General features: G+C 36.0%; 1 protein-coding gene across 2 annotated transcripts in view; it reads right to left on the bottom strand.

The window, feature by feature from the left end:
- Positions 1 to 27,304, bottom strand: part of KCNH8 (potassium voltage-gated channel subfamily H member 8) — a 176,080-nt gene that overhangs the window by 54,443 nt on the left and 94,333 nt on the right. For both annotated transcript variants that reach the window (XM_064673240.1, XM_064673231.1), the window contains exons 6-7: positions 20,968 to 21,125; positions 15,237 to 15,444 (exon numbers count right to left, since the gene is read on the bottom strand). In XM_064673240.1, coding sequence (XP_064529310.1) covers positions 15,237 to 15,444; positions 20,968 to 21,125 — 366 coding nt within the window. The remainder of the gene's footprint in view (positions 1 to 15,236; positions 15,445 to 20,967; positions 21,126 to 27,304) is intronic.

Consider the following 27,304-nt stretch of genomic DNA (forward strand, 5'->3'; position numbering starts at 1 on the left):
TGATTTTCCGACGTCTGTAAATTGTCCAGAGAAAGTCTGAACTTGGACATAACACAGTCAGAAATAAAAACAACAACCAAAGATAAACAGCATCCAGATATGTCCCACTGCTCCATGAGGCTTGGACATTCGAGATAAACAAGCCTCTGTAGTCAGAGGCAGGTGGGTGAAATGGTTACCTTCATAACTGGTTCCTTTTGAATGCTTGCCTTAAATGATGGAGTACCCTTTGCATGTGCGATGCCTGATGTGCTTCTTGGGCAATGATCTAGAGGAAAGAGTATCTTTCCCAAGATCCTTAGGGAAAGTTTTTGACTATCTAGAGAACAAACATTAAGGCAGATGTTTTAAAGGCTTTTAAAACCCATAGAGTTTTCCAAACTAAATGTGTACTCCCTTTGGTTAGATCATTTTGAGATACAAGCTTAAACTTTGTCAGGTCTACAGAAAGTTGATTTTATTTGAAAGGTGACAACCCATGTAATTCTTTTGTAAGGCTGAATAATCCCCTTTGTAAATAAATTGGCTGTTGTATTTCTAATTGAATATATACTTAGAAGGTATTATAAAAAAAATCACATTTTGCAAAGCTTTAACTCATTTAACTTGACAAAGTCATAACAAGATATTGACCCATTCTGCTCACTGAAAATGAAGTTTTCATGGTGCAATAAATATTCAATGAACTAAGTAGTTTCAGGAAGAAGAGGTGTTCAATCAAGGATTAAAAAGGGAAAAAAAATTCTAAGATCTAATTGCAATGTTGCTGATAACAACAAAACAGAAGTACTGAAAACCTAACAATTAAGCTTTAATTATCTGATAAAACTCAACTCTGAAGTATCACTGCTTAGAATAAGAATTCCTGTATTCTCGTGATAAAGTTGATGCCACCTTCAAGATACTGACAAAAATTCCTTGTAGAAAGCATTCAATTTCTTGTCATCAAAAATGTGTGGTCTTTTAAATAATTTAAATTTTAATTTTGGAAAGGCATAAGTGCAAGAATACTTTTTATCCTATGGAAAGCTAGTAATCCACCCCAGTGAAAGAACTACAAGTGCATGGATTACAATGTGATTTCCAAAGTCCCTGGTTGACCACTCCTGGGCACATTCACAGCTTATAAGTGATAGAGCAAGAGACCTGACATGAAATACTTTCAGTCCTAGGATTTGTTTAGAAAACAATGTTGGAAAGATACATTTTTAAAAATATTTGGTCGCTAAAAAGTAAGAGCAGGTTGGAGTTCTGCAGCTCTTCCACCTAATGCAAAATGCTAGGTAAACACTCCAGAAAACACAGTGCCCATGAATTACCAACAGCTTCACACATTTCAAGCCCCAGTTTCTAGACAGAATCTAACTATATTTATGCATTAAATATTAATATTTCTAGATGATGCCCTACCTTATTTTGCCTGCAAAATAAAGTTTTGCAGTTTTACTTTTTCTTCTACTGTGTTGGATAAATCCCCAAGGACCAGCCCAGACAGTTTCACAGTCAGAGCCCCAGATACTCCCTGAAGTGGTAGATAATTAATGTGAATTAGTATTTACATTTCTTCTTTGCCATGGGGCAAAATATTCTCTTTCCAGAGAAGTTATTTCATGTCTACAAGTACAGTATATTCTGGTGAGAGAGTAAAGATAGGAGTGGTATGAGGGGAGTGGAGACACGTCCCCTTGAGTGGAGACAGTCTCCAAAAAGCTAGCGAATGCTCTGTGTGAACACAGAGGTTATCATCACTGGAAGACTTTTCCTCTAGGACCACTTGCCATGTGGAATGGTAATTGGATGCCTGTGGTTGTCCTACTCGGTGGCTTGGCCCTGCAGGCTGACTGGGGAGGCTTTGGGTGGGTTATCCCTTTCATCCCTATGCTGCATTACTACCTTACTGCCTCATAAGGCTCCAGACAGCTGCATAGATTTGTTGTTCATATTTATGAGGAAGACTTCAATATAACTTCACACAAGTTTCACCATACAATCTAATAAAGATTCCCTTTATAGCAGAGATACATTTATTCCAAGATAGAGACCTGTCTATATTATGTATAAGGGTTATGTATAAGAATTTTAAGAGCTGACCCAGCAGATCTGCAAGGAACACATTTATTTTGATATTTTATGAGAGTTCTCCAAACATTTAGACTTCTGAGAGGCTCCAGTGTACATGGTCAGTGCACCTGCATTCCTGCAGAACTAGGTCATAAATTCCTTCAGTCTATTTATCAAGAAGTAGGTAAATTTAGAAAAGAAATGTATTGGAAACTCTTCTTCTCTGTGGTAAGCATGCATAGCTCTTCTCGACAGTAATTTGTCAGATGGCTGTGTTTGAATATGTGGGAGATTTAAATCTTTCTCGCTTTTGCAAGTCAGCAGTTTACTTTCTCTTCCCCAAATCACTAAAAGGACAAGATGGGGATATTTTCAACACCAACTTTCTGTGAATGTAGCCGTCAATACATACAAAGCATTAGGTATAGCTAATTATTTTTATTAAAATTTTTATTTTTACTAGGAATAGTTTACAAACAACTCTAAAGCCATTAATGTATTTGGAGTGAAGAAAAATACCTTTTTTTTTTTTTAAATTATCTTGCTTTGTTCTCCCCAATATATATATTCTAGGGTTCTTACACTAAAAGAAATTAGTAGCATTAGTAAATTAACTACTATTTTTGCAATATTGTATAATGTTAATTTAATTTTTAGATTACAGGTAAACCATACAAGTCTAAACATAAAGGTAATTTAAGAAATAAATTGCAAGACTATAATCAGAGGGATATAAATCATTCGCAAATAATCTTCTTGAAGGAGGTGGTCACACTGTCACTGTACAAAGAGTCTCCTCTGTTACTGTCCTTTTTCAGGCTATCAAATGCCTTGCAGCTAAGCTTGCAATTAGAAATGTTAGTGCTCCTAGTCCATTCAGTGCAAAGAGCACGTCTATCTATGCCCTCTTTGCTTCCCTGTGCTCCATCGGTCTGTACCCATCTGTTAGAGCTTTTCTTGTCTTATATTTAGACTGTAATACCCTCTTGGGCAAGAGCAGCCTTTTTATCCTGTGTTAATTCAGCAACGGAGACAAGAGGGTCTTGACCCATAGCTAGCATCCCAGGTGCTGCTGCAATAAAATTACTGAGAATGACTTTTTTTTTTTTATGGTGTCAGCTGAAGAGTTGGAAATCTGTTTTGCAGTTTTATGTATTTGGAGTCCAAATCAGACCAAAGAGATCTTGAGCTACTATAGGTGACACATTCATGTCTTCTTAAAGAAATAAGTATCCTCCTCCATAAGCAATACAGATCACTTTAAAATGAAAACTTTATTATTAAAATGTGCAAAAAATATACCATGAAACAAAACCTTGCAGAATGTCAGTTCTGCAAATCTTTGGGTCTGTATGTGTGCAGTGTGACACAGTTGGTAAATTAATCTCACCTGATGTTCTCACTTGCTCAGATTTCACCATCAGAGAAATACAGGCTAAAGTTTTTCAGTACTTATGACAATATCTCAGTCCTAAGAGTTAGTATATTTACAGTTCTGACTCAGAATCTGCAAATAAATTTTCACGGAGGCAATGACAGTGGTAGTCAATGCCTTAAAATCTCTGTAAAAGAAAGTATTATTTATTTGCAAGAGCAAGATATCAAGAGGACTATATTTTTTATAAAGACAGTGCAATATGCCACAAATACTTTCATACTGTCTATTTAACTGTCAGCAATCTGCAAGAATAGAGCTGTTTACTTCTAGACTCTTCTGTAAGAGTCCTCTCTGCTTTTTAAATCTGAGTAGTGCAATAGGTGGTCCCTGACAGGTGGTACCTTCCCCTCTCCTGCCATCTTCCCCACTCCAGAAATCATGCCAATATTCAGCAGCTCCTACATATTCAAATGCAGCCTCCCAGCTTGGTAAAACAGACACAGAAGCCTCAGCAGAGAAACTGTTTCCTTTTGTACATCTAATCACAAATGAAAGGGTAATTGCAAAAAAACCAAGCTAAGTTCCATCTGACTAGCCTGCACAGGAGATGATAATGACAGTATGGAGTTCAGTTTGGGTCAGTATAGACTGCTGCAGTCTACATGACATCCATTTCTCCTTGTCTTCTATATTAATAACATCCATGCTGGTTAGATAACAGCTAAGTATGTTAACCCTCGCTACAATCTGTTCCTTGCTTGCTCCATAGATTTTACAGTATCGTCTAGGTCTTTTCTTCTGTCTTCTTATTTAAGGAGCCACTGTGTTGCTTTCTGGACCAGGACTCTGTCAGGCAGCCATATGATAAATGGTATTAACACTTTATTTGCTCTTGCCTTGTCTTAATTTTCAAATCCTTGAATCTACAACATAAGTAACATTTTTCAATATGTTTTTAATTATGTGTCATCTGAATCAAGGAAGTTTAGATCCAAACATATTTGGCTTTTTTGAGGGGGAAATCAACCACAGGAGATATTTTACTCCAGTATATATCTAAACATAATAAAAACCCCAAGAAATTGCAATGCAATAAAGGCTTGATATAAAGAAAGAATAAAAGGTAAAGAAGAAAAGTGGTGTCTTAATGGGAAAGCACACTACGTGTTTGAAGCTACAGCAGTTCTGAAATAATACATGTGTGTCTGCAGATCTGACAGGTCTTTTTGAAGTGCATGACATAAGGGAATCCTAAGCATTAGCATTTTTATCTCTAGCTCTCTTAGATCTGACAGTGAAAAATGATTTAGAATAATTAGGCATAATTATTTTTACAAAACAGGTCTTGTGTAAAACTTTATATGCTGCAGAATACTGTGACATACTCTTATAGCTTCACATTGACTTGTTTTGCTGACAGTTAAGCATTGTCACCTGAAAGTACAAAAGGAGCACAAATACTTTCCAAGGAAGGTAAAAATGAAAAAGTGTCTGGGAAGAATAATTTCTTCATTTTTATAGGGAAATGATTTTCTATTCTGGCAGCAGAAAGCCCCTTCTAATATCAAGCACCTGATCTGTTAAAGGGCAGGGAAAAAAAAGATAAATAAATAGAAAATAGAAATATACACAAAGGACATCTCTAGATTAAGAATGTAAGGCATGCTTGTGCTATAGAAGAAAAGCAAAGCCATTTTAGTCATTATGGGATGTGTTTGGAATGCAACATGGCATTCTAACTCCCTAGGATCTCTACCTATGTGATGGAGCTGAGAGGCAGTCCAACCAGATATTGAAGCAGCTGCTGAAAAGATTTCAAAATATATAGCAATGGTTTTGTGGGTTATAAGATATTATAATTTGAACAGCCAAGATCATGAGCTTTAAAAACAGAAGGAGAGATTTTTGAGAAATCCTAACAAAACTTCCTATTACACCAATGTGTAATAGACACTAATATTTTAGCAAAATGCTACAAAGCTTTCCAAAGAGGGTAGTGCAACCCTAGAACAAGGTACCAAAAGAGATGGAGTCCTCTCCAATCTTGACAGTGTTCAGGACTTGAATGGAGCAAGTAATGTCTGACCCGATTTAGTGCATATGATAGTCCTGCTTCAACCAGCTGGCTGGTCTAAATAAACCCCAATGGTTCTCTCTAGCCAACACTCCAAGTACAGCAGTTAAGGGTTAAAAGACCCTGATGTAACTTCAAATTGATTGAGCACGACTTTTATGCACAATATGTTCAACTTCCAGTAAAAACTGCTTTGTAGAGTTAATGAATGGTAGGTAGAGTTAATGATGTGTAGGTAATCTGTGGTTAGACACAGATTGTCAAATCTCAGGGACTTCATCCACACACCGGACTTTTACTTTTCAGTAATATTGTCCAGAAGTTTTTTACTAGGTACAAAATCTTGAAAATGTATTAATAACTACATAAAAATCTCATACTCCCTTTTATAAGGTACTTTTGTACCTATTTTTCCAAGGGCTTCAAATCCAACAGGGTATCTTGGTCCTGGGGTATTTCATGATTGCTAAAATGGCTTAATCAGAAGGCAAAGTACGGTGTGTAAAGGAAAATACAGTTTAATCAAGGAACTGAGCCTGTAGAAAAGAACAGCAGGGAAGAATGGCAAAATAAAACTTACTAAGGCCCAAAGCAGCTAAACTATAAATTAATGTTACTCTAAATGCAGAGGAAAAAATTCAGTTCAGCTCAACAAATGACACTTTGGTTTCACACATTTGCACCTCAAAACCAGTTGTTTTTACAAATAAATACAAAACTGAATAATTTCCACAAAATTAATATCTATGAATATTTTAAAATATAAATTTATATTCCAAATCCTGACAAGGTCTGGTATACCCAGGTCTGAAAAGAGGGATGTTAATTAAGAAAACCTTTCCTCAAAAGTATATTAGTATATGATTTATATTTATGGTTTAGTATATACTTAACATAAAAAACAGGCAGAAAAGTAGGTCCAGGTTTTCAGGTAAACCTTTACAAGACCTTAAATTGTAAGTATAGGTCTTTACCATGTGCAGACAGATTTCCACTCATACTTCCAGCATATACTCTGGTGATTACAGCTTTGCACATAAAACCTCCTTGCAGCATTTAAATCTCTCTGTGTCTAATCTATCAGACTGACAGACACAGAAAATACTATGTCCCATTCAAATAGTGAATAACTATGATTACCTACAAATGGATTTCTTCCTCAAAAGCTAGATGAACTTTCCTCATTTATACTGACTCAAAAGTGTAACCCAATTAGATAAAACACAAAGTTTTCTTTCATTAATATTTTGCACCACAAGCTTCTCCAAATTAGGCCTCATATATAGTATTTTACATCAGAATTGTTTTAATCACTCAGGTAAGGTATTCGGCAGACTTTAAATAAATATTTTTTGGTTGTACATTTGTACATTTATTCACTTTAATTTCTTCATGATTTTAATGATTTTATCTACTTTTGTTCTAACAAGTCTAGAAATAGTGCACTCCAAACATTAATTCATGGAATTATTGTATACACATTGCGTATACAATAAAAGAGTTACTTTCACAGAGGAGTAAAACTCATAAGGATTTAAAGAAGACATTAAAAATATTTAAAGGCATTCCAATGATAGATTTTCTGGAATTAAAAATTTCTGTTTCCTTAGAGTGCTTCATCACTATATAATGCTTCAGTACTTTGGTACATCCTTGTCTTTCTCCAAGTATGTGCAACGTAGTAAGTACTGTTTGTAAATCATTTGTAAGATGAGTGCTTTGAAAAGTTTCACAGCTTCAAAGTAATTTTCTTGTTTTGGTTTCCTATTTTATTCCTATTCATTATTTCTGCATGACACTCCAGGGGCTAATTATTTCATATAGTACTGCACGAAATGACCCAAATTAGTTGGCTAAGGCTTTCAGATACCGATACCCCAAGATACTTCACAAGAGTGGTAGCCAATCAACCATTTCCTTCTTATATTAATTAGAAGTGAATTTTCGGCCGTGCTTCCCACAAACAAAATGGACAGGTGAGTATAGCGGTATTTCTATTCCACACAACAATGGACCTTCAATACAGGTACCCCAGGTCAACAGAGCATTTATTTATTTTCTATATATCTATAAATATATATAGATATTTATTCTACTAAACTGAAGATGCCAGCACTCATTTTTAAAATTCTTTTTCTTAAAGATACCTCTTAAAAACCAGAAAGAAAACCTTAAAAAAACAAAATTCCAAAGGCACATATTCTGTTATTACTAATGACAAAAAGTGAAGAAAACCGATAATCAAAAATGTAATGAAGCAGACTGGAAGAAAAATTAAAATCAAACATTCAGGTACAGAGATGACAGACTAAAATGAACAATTGATCATTTATTTTAAATGATGCCCTGTGCAATGTAGTCAGCATGATGTTCTTTCCTGCTCTGTGCCAGGATTTATAAATTTATGCATGTCAGTTCTAACCTGATGGATGTGTGTGTTTAGAGCAGTGAAACTAGACCAATATTTTATAGTAGAAGACAGTTTTCTTGGCCAAGACCCTTGGAAACTTACAAGTATTCTTTCTGTCAGTAAGGAGGATTCATTTAGTTCTTATAGCGCAACAAAAAAGCCTGAGCTGCTGTTCCTACCAAAGAAGACTGGGGAGTGCAGGGCACCTGCGCCGAACCTTGCCATCTGCCAGATAGCACAAGAGCAGGTGCCAGCTGCAGCCTTTCCCAAGGCTCCAGTTGTGGCTCATTAGTACTAGCTCTTCATAAGCTGAACATTTGTCGAAATTACTAGAAGCTGTTCTGATGTAGGTCCAGGTTCAAACTCCGGAAGGTAGGCCTGGAATACAGAAGTAGGTACATGCACCTGCATGCACCAAACACATCATATGTGTCCAAAAACTGACCATTCTTTAGCGTTACGGTTTTACCCTGTGTTTTTTGTTAGCTGATTTTCGTGACAGCCCCCAGTACCTGGAAATCTGTGATCACACAAAATCTCAGCTTTCATATTTTTTTAAAACTAAGTTGCCAGTGTTGCCAAGAATATGTTGAAAATATGAGCCTCAGAGGGTTCAAAAGCAGACTGGCAATCAGTCTTAGACTGGCAATCAGATTTAAAAATCCCATTATTTTTCATACTTCTCTTTGTTTTGGTTTTTAAACGCTTAATTTAGTAAAAATTTCTCACATCACATTCAAAACCAATTTTTTTAATTATTTAGCAGAGGAGACAAAGCTGGAATGATCTGAGATCATTAACACAATTTATATACAAAAAAAATAAAAGTAAACACCAAACCTCTATCTCAGCTTTAATACCATCTTGTTTGTCATGTCTAACCATTTAATTCATTACACTCCTTTGCAAAAATATGATGATGCATTAATATCTACCTGCTTCTAGAGTAGTTATGAGGTGCAATACAATATGAAAAATACTAAGAGTCAAAAGTTAAGTAATTATTATTTAACAAATTATCTATTGTATTGATCAAGAATGTATGTAATGACACTGATTTTTCCAATATGATTTCTAGTGTTATTTACCCCATGGTTATGCTGGATCCAAGAGCACCAGAAACTTAGTTAAACCACTAACATACATTATTTGAGAAAGAACTACCAGATACATGTACCTAAAAATAGTCTTTTTTCTGAAAAGAGGCCAGCCAGAGTTTTAACCCCAATAAATATACCAATGTCTTAAGTATCTATTGTCAAGGTTATATTTAAATCTGTACCTTCAGAATTCCTAGTAAAATTGCTCAGAACATTATAAAAACTAACAATTGCCTCGGGTTTCTTAGAATAAACTTGGAAAAAAGTTCCTGGCACTAAAACTTCCCAAGCTGTTGAAACTCAAGAGAATTCAGGGCAATGTCTCTCTTAATGGATATTCCAGTGATGCTGACTTCAGTCTTCTGACAAGACTGAAGCTACCTGGGGACCACAAAGGACTTGGGCAGAATTTAGGAACACAAGCTCAAGAATGTAAACTGAAGTTTGCATCTAAGACATAAGACACCTACATTTTGGACAATCCATTTCAGCCAACTTCTACATCAGGCCAGAAGTGCCACTATCTTTACATGATTAAGATACTTGGAGATTCTCTCCTATCTTCACCTAGCAGGGATCCTTCAGCCACCTTGTCCCTGCACCTAAATTCCCTCTAGGACTCAGTGGGGAAGGCAGCTGCGAACTTGGGCTGTTCACTTCAGCCCAACATGAGGTATATAAAACCTGAGTAAAAGGGCCTGAAGGCACAACCCTATTTTCAGCATTTCCTACTGGCACCACTCAGGTGCTGTGTACCTTATTCTGTACCTAACTCTGCCACTGAGAGCTAATTGAGGGTATTCACTCAAAGTCAGCATCCAGGGCCTTTTACAGGCTCACACTACCAGTGTGTGCTGGACAAATTTGGTGGGGGAAGTTTTGTATTGCAGAGTATGAAACTACAGTGGCTCAGTCACAATTGAATTCTTGTTTTCAAAAATGCTGCAAAGTATAAAACTAATAGAAAATGAGTAAAAACCTGAAATGAAAGTGGAAGTATTACATTGAAACAAAGATTTAAATAGCGGAATAACAATACCCTTTACAGACCCAATTTTAAAGCTTGTCCCAAAGTAAGCCCGTATACTTTGTTTTCTATAAAAGCACAGGTTATTTTTTTTAACGTATTTTGCACTGATAACAACATCTCCATAGTGAGAATGTTGTGTTACTGTAGATGGACTAACAAAAAAGTTGCAGCTAAATTTCTGATAGACAGGAAGAATTTTTTGGTTTTGAGACAATGACATAAATTTTACCTGACAGCTTTGACCACCCAAGGGAGCCAGTATCCTGACTCTTGTCCCTCTCCTAATCTCCTCATTACACTCAAGACACCTCATCATATGGTTCTTACAGAATTAATGCCTTCAGCAGTAGGAAATATTTTCAATATTATCTGTTCCCTGCAGAGACAGATTGAAAAGTCATTTTCTTATATTTGATGAGAACCTGAGGGGGAATAGCTCAGTATATACTAATACAAAAGAGCAGTCAGAAAATAAAAAACCTACGCCTAAATCTAATGCCAGCTAAACTACAGAAACGAGAATCAATGGAATTAGAGTGTTACAATCAGACTGGAACCTCTACATAGTCTAGCCTCTACTCTGTGTCAGGTAACAGAAAATTAATCTTATTTTTATAGGTTGCTTAAAATCATTTCATGTCTCAGGGAAACATCTATTTCACCAATGAAAACAAACGAGCAGAACAAGGTGGAATGCAACAGAGAGAGACCTGAAAATGCTAGAAGAGAAAAGCAGGACAAGAACTGTACCCCTGCCTCAGGTGGGTGGGAATGATCCATCCAGCATTTTTGTCTTTTATCAGACGTTAGAGTCAAGCTGCTGCACACGGAACAACTGTTTCCTGAGATGGGAGAACTTGCTGAGGTTAAGGCTTCTAGCTCTGAAAACAGTGCCCATACTGCATATCTTCCAAATAATTCAGTTAAATGTGGCAATACTAGAGCTACGCAATAGATCCAGATTTTAACAGTATGCTACACTGTTATAAGACCGAATGCCACCACATCATGACAATTCATGAATAATATACCCAAACACTACATCTTTCTCATTTTGCAGTCACATGGCTAAATTTGGGAACGTAACCATGTTTTTATGTTATTTGCAATGGTAATGTTGCCTGAATAAGGACAAAAAGTGAAATAAAGCCTTACAATTAGGTCCAGCAAGAACAAAGCAAATACCATTTTCAGTCCTGGGTATTTTCATAGGAAAAACTGTATCACTCCCATTGCCCCAATCCAAATGCAAATTAAGCACCTAATTTGTTTAAATTCGCCAGAGATACACAGAAGCAAATGCTGCTCCCACTAAAGTCAACGTGCATAGGGGGCTATGGTGCATATCTGATGGCACAGCAAGGTTCAAAGTATTATGTTAACAGTACTGCAGCTTTAAAATATTTGCTTTAAGTGCCAGCAAACCTCCTTGAAATCTGTGCTGCAGCGTTTCTGAGGAAGCACTAAATGGAGTAAGGAGGTTGCTAAAAGCTTTTTCTCCTCTGCCTCTTCCCCCAGCCTGCACCTCTCCCCCCTCAAAAAAAAAAACCATCAGCAAGCATAAAAAGCAAATGAATCTTCTTTTCATTCCAGGCATCATTTTCATTTCTTAGAACAAACCCATTCCAATATTTCAGCTATTGTATACATTGCATCATCCATACTCAGTGCACCAGTTTTTCAGGTGCACATCATCTGAGACACTCCAGTGAAGAATCAAAAGCAGAGATTCCAAAGAGCAGGCACATTTCTTTAAATGAAAAATAGTATAGGATTCATAACTTTTGTACTGTATTTTTAATGCTGTCAATTAGAAAGCCTCCTAATGGCTGGAATAAATTTTGTATAAGATGTATTGATTGAAACTTGAGTCTTGAGTTTTGGTATTAATGTATCAAAATTAAAAGTTAAAAAATTAAAATCTATAAATATAAGGCTTAGGATCTATTTTACTGCTTTGCCTGCTGTAATAATGCTCTTTTACATGCTCTCCAAAAATTTTAAGTTGAGGTCTTCCTTCAGGAGAACTGAATGTCCTCAGTGTCTCACAGTAATATTACCTTAATTATACTCCAATCAAGATTTCTTCTGTGTACATTATTTGCTTGTGATTTATTATTATCTCTAGATCTCATTTTACTTTCCTTAATCACTCATACTCTAAATCATACTTACCATTCTCCCCTCAACATATCACCTATGTGGATGCTGTGAGGTGTAATGAACTTGTTACTGAAAGTTTTCTTAAGGTGAAAGTCTAGCTACATATAATCAGCAGTATATCACCAGAGTAGCAAAAGATATTGCACGCAGAGGGCCAAGACTTAATTTCATTGTATTTCACCAGCAAGTAGTTTGCATGTGGAGAGCAATAAAATTGGCACTGATTGAAAAAATTACATAATCTAATTTTTCTGCTCATATATGTGACACATAAGCTTATACAGAAATTTCATCAGTTCTGAAGTGGTCTTTGCAAAACAGCAGCTTCATGTCAGATATCTGGAGTTTTTTGATCTCTTTTCTTTAAACCAGTTTCTAATACTTTAACATTTTAAAACTGTTTCACTTAAAAAAAAACCAAGCAAGCAAACAAAAACTCCAAACAAATCCCCAAAGCCATAAATTATTTAACTTACAACATTAGAAATAACCATTCTGATAGATACAGAACTAATATCTGTAAGAGCTTTGCAGGAGCCATTACAGTGTAATTTTTATTATACATTTATAGCATCTAAATATTTTAGAGACTATCTACAAATAGAACAGCTTTCCAGGCAAAAATGCAAACCCACAGTATTAGAAAAACAACCAAAACAAAATCATGCTGTGGGGAAGCCAAATGGTGAAGCCCTTTTTCCAGGTAGGAGGCTAAAGTCTGAGAGTACACACCAGTAAGAAGTACCTTGGCCCATCCAATGTGGAGGTGCCTTGGCCCATCCAATATGGAAGTGCCCTGGCCCATCCAATGTGCTGCCATGCCTGCAGCTGCCCAGGGAATGTCACTGAGTCTCACAGGCCGGGATGAGCTAATGGTGAGGGGCTCCTATGGAGCAGTTTCTGCCTGGGAAGCCCACTAGAAGACTATCAGTGTGTGATAACCCAGAAACAAAACTCTTCAGTGAGACACAAATAGGACTTCTCGGAAATGTCTCTGTTCTAGTTAAACTGGGATTGCTTCTGATGAGGTTGTTGGGACATTTTCTTGTTATTGCCCTAGCCCAAGAAAGGAGAAAACTTATTGGTGAAAGCTAATGTTTTCATAGCAATAAATGGCAAGAGCCCCAGGGTATATGAAGAGAGTTTCCTGACTGCGGCCTTGGCCTGGGGAAAAGGGAGCATAGGGAGAACAGCCAGCAGCCCTACCTGGGGAGCAAGGACACAGCCCATCATCATCACTTGGACTGCAATGAATGCTTTGAAACCAGCTATTTTTTGTGGCCTATATAAGCTGACAATGTGTCTTCATAGCTACTTCCCACTAGAGACAATTATTATTATTACTATTATTATTATTATTATTATCTGGATTTGTTTCTCTGTTAACAGTATTTGACCAATTTTTGCACAGTGGGCTTTCTTTGTATGTTCTCCCCTGCAGCTGCAGTCTTTTCTTTAAGAGGTTTGCACTCCATGAGGATTTCAGCAGCAGGTCACAGACCTGGTTCACAAAGGGGAAGAGAAAAAAACAACTAACTAGAAGAATAAGAAACTCCACAAAGCTTTAAGCAACCTATAAAAAAAAATAGGACTTTGTTTATTCTTTTCCTCTACCTGACCCAGCATCCTCACCTCTCTGAGGTCAACCACCTTTAACATGCTTGTCTTTTTTCCTTCAGATTTATGGTTATCAGATGATTTAGACAGATGCTAACAGGGTTAAGAGAAAAGAAATCAAAGGAGATAAGAATAGGACAATTGCAGTTTGAATGCACATCACTGAGCCTTTGACCACAGGTGTTTGCATTATTCCCCCCCCCGATATTTTTTCTGTTGGGAAACTCTGCCTGACCATTAGACAGTCCGTTTATGAAAGATACACATGCATTCTTTTTCTCTCACTGATAACTTATATATTAGAATTTATCTGTATGCTTTTTAATCATGTCTTCCATATCTAATAGCATAAAGAAACTAGCCAGGCTTCCCTTCTCCAGTTAATTTTACTGCTGACTTGATTTCCTCTCCTGCTTCAGTGAATAGATTAGGCTAAAGGTAACTACAAGTAGAATTAAAAAGATAGAACACAAGGAATCAGAAAGAAAAGGGAGAAAAGGGGGTTGTTGTGGCATCTGAGAAAGACAGCAAAAGAAATGTGCTTTTACAGTAAAGTCAGAATGACCTATGTGGGAAGATGTCAAGTCTCAGCTGTTGCACTAGTGGGTAACACACCTTCAACAGTGTACGAGTACCTGGTGGTGGTACTGTACGAGTGGTGGTGTACGAGTACCTGGCTCCTATATAAGGTATATTGTTTCCCCATAGTTTCATCACATGTGGGTACAACTCCTAGAAATAATAATAAACCTTTAACAAAAAATGAAAAGCTTAAAATCTAAGGAACCGACATGGAACACTCAATTAAATCAGAATGAAGGCTGGGGTAGAAAACATTGGACCAAAACTGAGCATCCCCAAACCATCTCTCCACTGATAAACATCTCATGTGCTCTGCAAAAGAGTATAACCTGCAAACCTGCTAAACAATAGTTACAAAGGGAGTTTTTAACTTGGCATTTCAGGGCCTATATGATTTAATGTATAGGAAGGAATAGTCAGCATACTCAAAGGAATGTCTCTGTTGATGAATTTTCCTAATTCACAAAAACCATGAACTTTCTCATCTATTCTTTTACACTTTCTGTCTAGCCCTTTCCTATCCAGATCCTCAATTTTCAAAACTTTGAATCACTCTTAAAAATCTCATAGTTTTTTTCTTTTTGCCAATTTCTTTTTATTTTAACCCTCTTTTTCAAATTGACCCGAGATTTAGAGTGCCAATCTCTTCCTTTTTTTCTACAGACAGCACCAAAAAACTGTGTAAGATTGAACAAACTCCAAAATCCTGAGTGACTTATACATGTGCTTTTATATATTTACGTACATATGATGATGATGATCATGATGACATATATGGATATACACATGTGTATATGTGTACGTAGGATGGAAGAACTTACCAATGTCCCAGGTAAGGGGGTTATTCTGTTCCATCTCCCTTTTCCCTATGACATACCAAATACAGGCCATCCAGTGAGCAAGCAAGGCAAACATGGACATGAGAAGCGTGAGAACGATTGTGCTGTGCTGGGAGTAACGATCCAGCTTCTGAAGGAGACGCAACAGGCGGAGCAACCGCACCGTCTTTAGAAGGTGGACAAGGGAAACCTAGGAGAAGATGGAAAAAAAAAACTTGTCAGCAGCTTACTTCTACCACACAGATTTCTTGCTTCAATGAAAGGAAATTCAAAAGCTCTATGAAATTTTGTCCGCTCTTCACAGATACATAGCTACGAGACTAAATCTTAAGACGGCAGAGAACAGCAAAGAAGATGCTTTTAAATATGTGTTTGATTTTGATGTGTTAATCTATAATTACTTTTCCTAGTTTAAACCAAGTAAACTTGAAATATTGGGAGTTCTTTCCATTAATTTTTTTTATACAGCCTTCTTTCAGATTTAGCTTAAAAATTTGTGTTTGTGAAAAATGTATTTTTCCCAGCTCTAGAAGAGAAATATAATTATCGAACTGACCAATGTTCATTTGATTGTAATATGAAACCACAAAGTAAATATCTCCAAGCACACGATGACCTTCAGTTTCTTCTAACAGTAGACCTAACAAATATCTATGAGATGAAACCAGTTTATAATTTACCCTGGAAGAGATGATAACATATAGCAGATATTTTGCAGAACAAGGAAGCAGAGAAGTTCGAGAAGACTCAGTAAACCTGTGTTCAGGGACCTGGGCATATTTTACTGCTCTATACTAAGCTGTAGCCTAAAAAAGCTTGCATTAAAACTTCTAATACCACTTCTTAAAATCCTTAGCTGAAATATTATCACCTTTCAAGTTTTTGTGGCAAAAGCAGCACCTAATCTGCTCAGCATTGTAACTATACATCAGTTTATGAAGTGTAGGGGCCTTGGCCTTGGAGGAGTTTCAGCACAAAGCGAGCAGTCTCTGGATGACCCCATCCCTGCCAGGGCATCCTGCAACCTACATCCAACACCAGAGTGTGCACAGCTCCCAGTTTTGCATGGTATGTATTTGGCTCATGTTTCAGCTGTTGGGTTGAGTTAGCAAAAAATATACAGATTAGGATCCAAATACTTCTATTTTTTTAAGATTAAATAATCATAATTTTCATTAACAGTAAGCTGCTTTTTTCCCCCTTTATTAATGAGACATTAGGATTAATGCCTACTTGTATCCTGGCTGATACAGGATACATGCATCAGCTAGAAAAATAACATCAGACTTGACATGTCTTCCCACAGCCCTCCCAGAGCACAGTAATGAGCTCTCTGAAAAGAAAGTCTAAAAGCACCGTTCAATCAATATCCATTTGCTTTTGCTAATCCATAATAACCTGAAGCTCAACCTTTCTGTTTCTGTTATCAAAACTAATAATCTGAAATCTAAATTTTATAGGTGTACATTCACTAACAGCTAAGTCCGAGATGACTAATAAATTCTGCAACATGGGGTATATTTTATTTATTCAAAGACTTAACAACTCATTGATTTTATTCCAATCTCAGGATTTAAGAAGGTGCGAAATCTGAAAAGAAGAAAATTAAAAAAATCTACAAACTTTTTTTTTTTTGGTTACTATAGTTTTGATAATGCATAAGTAATTCTCCCATGAGCTTCTTCAATGGGCAGTATTTACTACCCATTGTTTATTGTTTTTTTCTCAAGAACCTTTGCATTTTTTTCTCATGTATATAGCAGAGAAAAAAAGAAAATCAACAAAAACATGACACTTTTTAAAAATATTTTGAAGTTCACTGCTGCAGAGTAAGATCTGACATTGGAGCACACAAACATTTACAAGGTCTTTTCTTCTTGCATTTCTTTTCTCCATCTTATGCCATCCACAGTGTCAGAGAATTAGTTATGTCTGTGGTCATAAGCCCAAGAACATCTGCAAGTCTGGGGCAGAAGGCTGCAAAATATTTGGAGTAATTGCTACGATTGTATTAAAACAATCATATAACTTTTAAATTATAATTATTCTATGAATGATACATAACTATACCAACTGCCTCTGTTTCTGTGGTAGTTCATTTCCCAAAGTCCCATTTCTCCCCTTTTATCAGCTTGTTTGAGCCAAACATGGTTCTCATAACATAATGCACTTAAATGTGCACTCATAACATAAATGGGTCTCTCTTCATGACTGACTCTTAAAGGTGTTGTACCAATATATAAACATATGTATAATGATTGTGCATATAATGATTGTATATGTGCTATGGCATACACACTGAAGCCTTCATCTTTACATGGGAACCTATGTTCTACTATATCACAACCAAATAATTATAACTTAGGTGAAATTATTTTTTTATTACACTCCTATAAATAAGAAATTGCAAAAGGACTGTTACAGTGTGCCCTGCCAGTTTTGCCTAAGTTCTGACCATTTTTATTAAGCTACAGAATGCTGGTAGATATAAAGACAGTGAATCATATTCTGTAATATTCTTTTTAATGTGGAGATATGTTTCATTTTAAGGCCTAAGGACTGCCTCATTTCAAAATAATTTCTAGCATAAATTTTAACACAGATGTAATTAATCATATGCTATTACACCGAATTTTCTCATTAGTCATGCCAAACACTCTTCTGGTATTGTGTCCAATATGTCATTGGAAGATCTAAAATGCCATCAGGCAGCTTCTTTTTCTATGCCACAAATTTAGAAAGACAAAATGAGGAGTCAGCACTCATACTTGTGCCTGCATAGATCTTGTTTTGCCCACAGATATAAAATCATCAAAATTTTCCACTTTGTTAATCGTTTTAGACTAGCTAGGTTAACCTTTTTCTGTCAAAATGACAGGGACAAAATTTTATCTGAGACTAACACAAACTCCATCAGCATAGTCCTGAGAAGTACTGAGAATAATGTTGCTACAAACCACTGATTAAATTCTCTGCTCAAAAGAATCATCTCCCACAAAAACAATGAATTAATAAGGAAACAAGAATTTTTTATCATTTTTGTCCACCTGATTAGTTGTTTTTTTCCTCAAAAAATGATACTCTTGCACTAATTAACAGTTACTCAGAAAGGAGTAAATTCAATCATTATAACTAATGCTTAATGGCCTGTTTTTTACTTTGGCAACATTTGACAACACATTTCCACAAATTAAGGGATTCTTTATGTTAGATGAACACAATGATGGAAGTAACTGGGGTCTCGGCATGCTCTGAGGTTAAGCAGGATTGTACCCATGGTCTCAGACCTCCAAAGAGTCCCCAGTTTAATGGTAGGGCAGAATCCCTCCAAGGTGTAAAGGCAGTAGAGCCAACTCAAACAGTTTCACTTTTTTTCTTTCAAAATACATCCAAAGATAGGAAAAGACTCCACAGCATTTACATGCACTCTGGCTCCATCAATCTTCCAACTGGAGTATGACATATACGTGCCATACATACCGAGGTATGTATGGCACTATACCTAGAGCTTCCCTAAAGGTTTGGCCTTTGTGCCGGGGCCTGAACAGCAAAGGAGTGAGATGCTCCCTGATGCCCTTTCTCACCGTTCTGTTGAGGCAACATCTGAAAGTCGGTGAAGTGAAAATCTGAGAACAGACATGAGGAAATGGCTTATTAAAGCATAAAGTCTGAAAACAGCAGAATGTGATTGACACCTCCCCCCATTCTTGAAACCGTCAATAGTGATTGTTGTGTTGAGGATTATATTAACAGTTGCCAAGTCTTGTCATGATACAAAATATGATGTAGTAAGGCACTGTGTTCCCATCGAGGAATCACATAGATAACAAATAATGGAGTTTGCTGGGGTGAATGCAGAGTGCAGACTCCAAAATTCTGGATTTGCTCTCAATTACCAGAGGGAAGAGAGGGTTGGCCCTTGACTCTCTGCTCTGAGGGGGTCTTTACCATATAGCAGATAGTTACCAAAGCTGGGCCACAGCCAAGGAAGGAAGCAGATTGGATCCTGCAAAAATTTTTAACAAGGTGTTTAACCTCTTGAAACAGTCAGGAAACTACGCCTGTCAGTCAAAGCTAATTTTAAAATCAGCATGACTATATATCATTTATTATTTGGGGTTTAGTGCTAGTATCCACTACTAAGAGAGGGCAGTTCAATGTACCCAGATATTCTTAATCACCATATTAGAGATCTTATTACAGGAAAAGTACAACAGTCAGGAGATGTGTATTAATCATGTTATAGTAGCATTTTTAAAATTGTGACCTTTTAACTGTAAAAATTATTATTGGATAAAACTTTCTTTTCCAGAATTAAGTACAGAAAGCATATCAGTCCTTCCAATGGAGAACAAAACAAAGATGGGGATTTTAGTTGCTATTTTGTTTGTTTGTTTTGCTTTGGGGTTTTGTTGATTTTTGTTTGTGTCTTTTTACTTTTCTCCTTGAAGGAAAGGGTAAACCTGGTTCATTTAATGAAAAATTCTTAATAGGAATTACACCAACAGAGTTATGCTAGCTGTTTGGTTTTAATGTAAGGGATAAACTGAGATAGTAATGTATATAGAGATTATCCACTGGTTATAAAAAAACAGTGATTGAAGAATATGGAACCATTAACTGTCTGGGTTTAACAGCTACTGCACTAGCATCAGACTGATGGTTCTTAAAGTAACAAATGGAATGAAAACGAAGTTAATTGAAGGAAATGGAACTAAATGATAAAATCAAACATGATACCTTACATGGGATCCTTCCTGACTAATGTCTTTCTATGTAGCTTTTTTTTTTCTGATATGCATCTATCCTATCATCCATGTGCTTGTCTGTAACTCACATTTAATGAAATTGAGATTGAGTGCATCTCTTTAGGAAAGATCAAAATTCTGAGAATTAGAAAGTGGACAGCTAAAAACCATAGTCTATTATGGCAAAGGTCCACAAAATTAAGAAACCTCTACTAACCTTTTTTTGTAAAAATTATACTTTCTGATTTGGAGGGGGAGGGGTTTTTGGTTTTTGCAGGGGGTTGCTGGTTTCCTTGTTTGTTCTAATTTTGCTTAGTAGATTCTTACTCTACTAAATCTAGCAGGGCTAGCAGAAGAAAAACCTTTATTTTAGTATAAGTAAGCCAACACAAACGTAACACGTCATGATTGTGACATCACTTGATGTTAGAACAAACATTTTTCAAAGCAGATTAAGCCTTTTGTCATCACATTTTTAAAAAAGATGAGTTGAAACCAAAGCCAAAGTTAGTGACAACTATAAGCAACAGGTGTTAGAAGACACAAAAATTGGTAATCATGCTGTAATTTTTACACTAGAATACCCAGAGGTAAAGAGAAAGAAGATTCCTGGCTGAGTAAGAATGCTGACCATAACAATGAGTTACTTTACCACCGTAAAAATTTATGAATCTTGAAAAATTAAGGACTGAATTTATGAAGCATAAGGGAGCAAAAGCCATAGAAAACTGTGTTTGTGTAATTAAACATGAAGCTAACATAGGTGCAGCTGTTTACAAAGTAATGATAATTGAATTAAAAATTGGGTACATCCAATATGAAAACACACCACAAAGCTGAAAAAGACAGCAAGATATTTTAGTTCATTATGTTTTAGTTTCCAGATCTGGGGAAAAAACCCAAAACACATCAACAAACCCCTCTTGAAAAGAAAAGAACAATTAAAAAGACAGGTTAGTACTTACCACAGTGACGTTGAAAGCATAAAGAAGATCAAAAGGAAGTGCAGCAATTAAATCAATGATAAACCACGTAGTCACGTAGTGGATACAAATAGATCTTGCTTCAAATATAACTTGGCCAGACTTGCTGACATATGTTGTTCGGAAATTTAAAATAATATCTGCTTAACAAAGAAGGAACAGAATCAGAGACAGTGATTTCTTGATTCCTGGGGACAACACTGATTGTTTTTCTTATGCATCACGAATACCAGCTGAAGAATCTAATACAGAAACAACAAACCCATAGTGGTAAGAGATCCACATACATAGAGTTAACTAATTGATGTATGATTCTTTGTAAGGAGTAAACAGAATGTTTAAAACATTTATAACTCACTGATTTGAAAGGGAGCTTGAATTAAAAAACACCATCCACACTCATTGCTCTTTAAATTGTACCAAATATTGATATTTTTCTTAATCAAAAATAAAACTATGACTTCTGCCCATAAAATTTATTTATATTTCTTTTGAAATAAAAGATCATTAATTATTTTATTTAAAAAGTGTAATTAAAACTCTTAGTGATAACTGTCTAGCACAGAGGACAAACGTCATCTTCAAGGATAATTGTTTGTTTATCAACTGAAAACTGCTGAACACACTTTAACAAAAGGCTTTTGGGCTATGGTGGAGGCCACAAAAGTGATATGAATTTCTTGGTGGCTTGTGCATTTTGTATGTTCCTATCTAACATTACAGAATGAGTGTCTTTCAACATGAGATATACTTTTGACGTGTCTTGCTAAAACATATTAAAACTCAAAGAAAAGCTCAGGTCTTGACAACAGAGTCTCAATTATTTTCATGTCCTACAAGACAAAGACTATAATCTGTCCTCAAGCTATGCACCCTGTTTGTACTAACATTAGTGAGAACTACTTGTATAACTTTTGCAATGTCAGAAAAGAGTGCAGCCAACCATTAAGGCTGATGTTTTACAGCAAGACAGTTTTAGGGGAAAAAAAAAGATTGATTTGCATTTCTCTCTACATGTTCTTTAGGTAGGCTACAGTAAGACTGAGTAAAGTAAGATCTTCAAGTCTGTTAGCCATAATATGCAAAAAGCCGGGTAACAATTTTTTTTCCCCACTGAGGGCAAAGAGGAGAAGCAGAGAGAGATTCAGCACACAGAGAGGATCATGTTGGATCATTTCTTTGGGGTATCAGGAAAGATTTCCTTAGGATGCATTTGGATCAAATGCCCAGTTCTAGATCTGGAAAATAATTACTTGCCAGGTTTCACTAGCATAAACTTTTTATGCTGTCTTCTGCAGTTTGAAGCTAGACAGTCTGCTATGATCATTTGACATACTCGTCAACCTGTATACTGCTAGTAGTGAACCTATGATATTTTTAACAATTTGATATCTGCCACCTTTGACCCAGTAGAATTGAGTGTCCTAAACTAATGAAATCTTTGGGGGAATTCTCATTTTGCACAGTGTTGATCCTGCAAATTCTTTAAGGTTTCATGCAAAGCCTTAGCATAAAGTTACCAACACACATATTCAAGGCTATCTAGTTCCATGGACTGAGGTATGGCAGGTTCATGCTTTACGAACTACTGTTTTCATTCAACTAAATCCTCAGGCTGAACAGAACATATAAGTAAAATCAGAGATATAAAAATTTTAGATTACCTCACGAAGCAGTCTCAACTGGCTCTGCACTCTTAAAGCTACAAAAATGTTATGAAATTTTCAATAATGCAGTTAAGATGGGAAAATAGCGTAATTTTATATGGTTCGCACTGACAAAGGAGTCAGTTTAACTCCACAGGTGCTTCACAGAGATAGTTGGTTAATATTCACATTTCCAGATCAGTATGGTAGCACCAGTCACATACATAACTACTTCATGCAGATTTGCTTGATAGAGGTAAGAAAGACATGGATATTTACATCACTAGTATTTTGAAACTTCTCATTCTCATTTGTCTCAGAAATTCCAAAGTGTTGTTATCAAAGTCAGAAAAAGGATTTGCTTACTTATTGCACATTAGCATTTATGGAACAACTAAAACTTTAACAGAAATGGAGATAAATTCTTGCTTTAAATTCCCTTAAGACTTCCTGTACACCAAAGGTTTATCAATGTGCACTGCAATTCACTGTTCAAGACTGAAGAGATTAGAGGTTTTTCTGCACTGTACCTCTTTTTGCCTTCTTATCAAAGCAATTTAGGACAACAGCACCAGATAATAGTTATATATATGTAAAATCAGATAGGAAAGGGTAAGTGCCTCTTTCTGCATCCAGCTTATTAGATAAAAGCCCATAGGGTGGAAAGCAGGTGTGATCCATCTCGTATTTCTTGACAGCTTTCTGAGCTATACTTGAGTGTAAACAATTTCTTCTGGGCAGCCTTATTTACAGCTTAACCACTGTGCTAAAGTACTTATTGAGAAAGCTGTAAAGGAAAAAAAAAACCCAGAACTCCTGAGTCAAGAAACTTCTAAGAGCACAACAAAATCTTTAGTGCAAGTTTAGAGGCTTTAAGAAAGGCCCTTAAGTCATGTATAAACATGACTCTCATGATCTCTTTTTTTTTCCAGAGATTTTTACTGTGTTTAGCATAGATACACCTTGTGTACTGCCTTTGTGTTAAACACTCACGCATCTTAAGCCAGTTAGGATCTCCTCCTTCCCCACTCACTGCTGTGCAGGTGAGCCTGTGTGGACCTTAAGCGAAGAGTGTCAGTCAGTCTGTCAAGAAGCAAGTTATTTTGCTTCTGTCGAACACAAAGGTGAATTTGACCTGAAAGCACTCCACAGGGAGAACTCAAGATTTCCAGTTTCAAGAGGCTTGGAATAAGAAATCGTATCACCTGTACATATTGTGTCCAAAAATGGGCTTCTGCTCCACACACCCTCTTGATCACAATTGCCTGTTGATGCAACTCCCTTTTGCTTTTGGAGTCCTGCTCCTCTGAGTCCACCTCCTCCTTCTCTTTAGCCTGCAGACTGATCACCTTTCTCTACACCATTCCCACACAACAAAAACCAAAAGCCCTGCTAGGCACTAAGTCCCTAAGATGCTCCCAGAGAAAATAAACTGTGAGTCTGTGAAATCGCATGATTTGTCATCTGGTTGGATCCCATGGCTAACTAGCCCAATCTGCATGGATTCTCTCAGTCTATTATTTCCACTACTGATAAGGTATGGGCACACATCCATTTAAAAAAAAATATTGTAAGAAATGTGGTATCTCTAAATCTCATGCAAAGATACACTGAAAGATTAAAGGAAATGCATTTTTATAAAAAAAAAATCTCTTTTTTTTCAGCCATTAAATGAATTTAAAATTGTTATCTATATGCAGTTGCAGTTCCTAATTTATTTATACATTTTGCTCTAATTAAGCTCTTATACAGTATGCACATCAGTAATCACCAGAAAACTGGACCAACATTACCCTAATATTTTCCAAGTTTGCCATTACCTGCTTTTGTAATATTTTCATTTCAAATTTCTGAAGCCAGTAATGTGATCTAACCGAAAAGCTCTAAATGATTACTTTCCTTGAGTGTTCTAACTCCCCTATTCATGACAATTTTCTTTTTCATAAGCTTCCAGTGTGAAAATCCATGCCCTAGCATGATAGCTCAATTCCTAAGAAAAGGCAACTTATTTCATAGTTGGCGACAAGAGATCTGGGAACCCTAAGCAAGCCCTAGGGTTTTGAAACTGTTTTGTGACCTCTCTTGAAGTAAAGCTCTATATGACATGCCACCTCTTCTACCAAGCCATCCCTTTCTAGATTTCTATTGTGCACTCATTCACACACAGATACATTCACTCAGTGAATGGTGTAAAAACATCAGTTTAAACTGGTGTTCAACAAAGGGAAAAAAAATTACTTAAAACAATTTGAGATTCTACTTGGTGCATAATGCAGATTGCTATCCTAAATAATATAACAGGAATGAAAACCATAAACTGATACACACCAAGCTAATCTCTTAATCCTTAAAATAATTTCCAGTATAATACCGCTTTTACAATTTCAAGAGAACAATATGTGTTTTGTATAATCTCAATTCCTAGTCCCTTTTAAAAGAAAAAATTTGGTGTCCAGCTGAAACTCTTCACCCATAAACTGGATTATTTTACCTGAAGCAGTTGATTTTCATGTGATAACATGTTTTTCTCTCATTAGACTTGATTTAAAAAAAACCAAAACCAAACCTGCTGGGACCAATCATATGATCAAGTTACTGTTTAGGATTAGTCAGGTGATTCAATAACTATTCATGACACACTTTTAGATTTCAGCAAATGCTATGTAATATACCTCAGCTTAACTCTCTTTTACTGGGAAGTAAATGAAGTTGAAAAATCCTGTACCTTTAGGGCAAGTAGTATACATATAAGCAGTAACCAGGGGATTGGGTGACGCACTATGTTTTATTAGACTGCAGTCATTCAGTCCTGTGCTTGAAACCCAGATGATTTAGGTATATTAATCCCATTGGTCTTCAGAGCAGACAGTTACCTACACCACCTCCCTCTTCTAGATGGTATGACTGACTCTTCTCTAATTTTTTTAATTTTTTTTCATTTTCCTTTATGCGATTTTACATGGATTGTCTTTGGCTAGCAATACTTTCCCCAAAGTCCAAGCTCTTTGATCTATCTGATCATTTGAGAGAATGTTATTTAATTATACAAGGATAATGGTATTAGGATCTGGCCAGAGAGCTTTTAGGAAAGATTCCGGGAAATATTAGTACCATATTGCTTGAAGAACATTTTACCTGTCCCTATATCAACTGTTATTGTTTCTTCTCTACTGCTGATATGAACTCAGATGTTCCTAGTAAATCTCCTAGGAGCAATTTATTCAAATGGAAGTGTGATCTTTCAACTCAACGTGTTCCTTCCAAACATCTATTACCACATTAGCGTGATGATTTTCTTTTAGATGCTGACAGGATAAGGTGAGGGAGATAGGAGTGGGTTTATAGAGGAGAGGAAAGGAAAATAACGCTGATTATACACCATTGCTTAAGAACCTGGGCCACTATGAAGTCAAATAAATTTTGCAAGAATAAAACCAACAGAGATTAAGTACTAATTAACCAAAATGTAAGGACTTTATAGAATAAATATGTAATATATAATAAAATACATACTATATAAATAATGATATATCAAAATAATGTCTTTATAACAGCCTATTGCAGCTGCTGAAGGAACAGCATTTTTTTTCTTTTTAATAAAGATATATCAAATGGTGAACAGATACTAAGTAACAGAACATATAAACTATAGAAAATTTGACATCAAAATCAAGACCTGTTTGGGAAAGAGAAAGAAATCGCTGGTAGCCAGGAGGAAGAAAAATTACAGTTTTAGGAAGGAAATTCTAATATGCAGCTTTAGTTCCTTTGTAGTAGTGGGATGCCATTACGAGAAAAGCTATGAATAATCTTGTGGGAAAAACGGATGTATTCAATAAATACTTCTGATCTAATTTTGGGATGAAGCAGTAAAGTATGGTTGTGTCATATCGGATGCCTAACTGACAATCCAGTGTGCCCTAACTAAGAATCATCAGGTAGCAACATTTTGAAACAACAGGACTACTAAATACTTAACAAGATGTCACTTCTGCAACTTGATGAAAAAACCCAAAACAAATAGAAATATGCCCTTTACAAGCCATAGGGGAATAGAGTTGTGAATTCTTCTTCCTCTAGGGCCTTTGAAGAAGAGCTGATGTTCTTCGGGAAAACATGCTTTAGCCAAACAGAAATTAATATTAATAACTGGATTAAATATACTATCTTTAAGACTGAACTAGATGGTAAAAATTTTTAATTCTTATCAGAATCTTTATTAACTGAAAGGTCATATAAAACTACATGTAACTGAAGTCTCAGTCGTATTGTGTTGACGTAAGTAACAGTGAGAAAGAAGCACACAGACCAAATTTTATACTGCTAGAAATTAAAGAAATTAAGTATACAAAGTTATGATGTTTAGGTCCGAATGGACTTGAAATCTAAAATGGAATATCAAGACCCCCTTTTGTACTACCAGGATGGTGTTTTGTTAAGTAGAAAAAATTGTTCTCTTCCACAGCTTAAACAGAAAAAAAAAAGAATCTTATTGAGGAGCATGATCATTTAAGAAAATTATGGAAAAGGATCAGAATTAGTCCTTAAGCAACTGTACATTTTAAATGGCAAAATATGGCTGTCAAATATACCTCTCCCTCCTATTTTTCTTTGTGTGTAACCCCAAATAACATTTTCTCCTGGCCATTAGCGTTTCAGAATATTGTGCAAAC

This window comes from Pseudopipra pipra, chromosome 1 (genome assembly GCF_036250125.1).
Source record: "Pseudopipra pipra isolate bDixPip1 chromosome 1, bDixPip1.hap1, whole genome shotgun sequence".
Classification (NCBI taxonomy): Eukaryota; Metazoa; Chordata; class Aves; order Passeriformes; family Pipridae; genus Pseudopipra; species Pseudopipra pipra.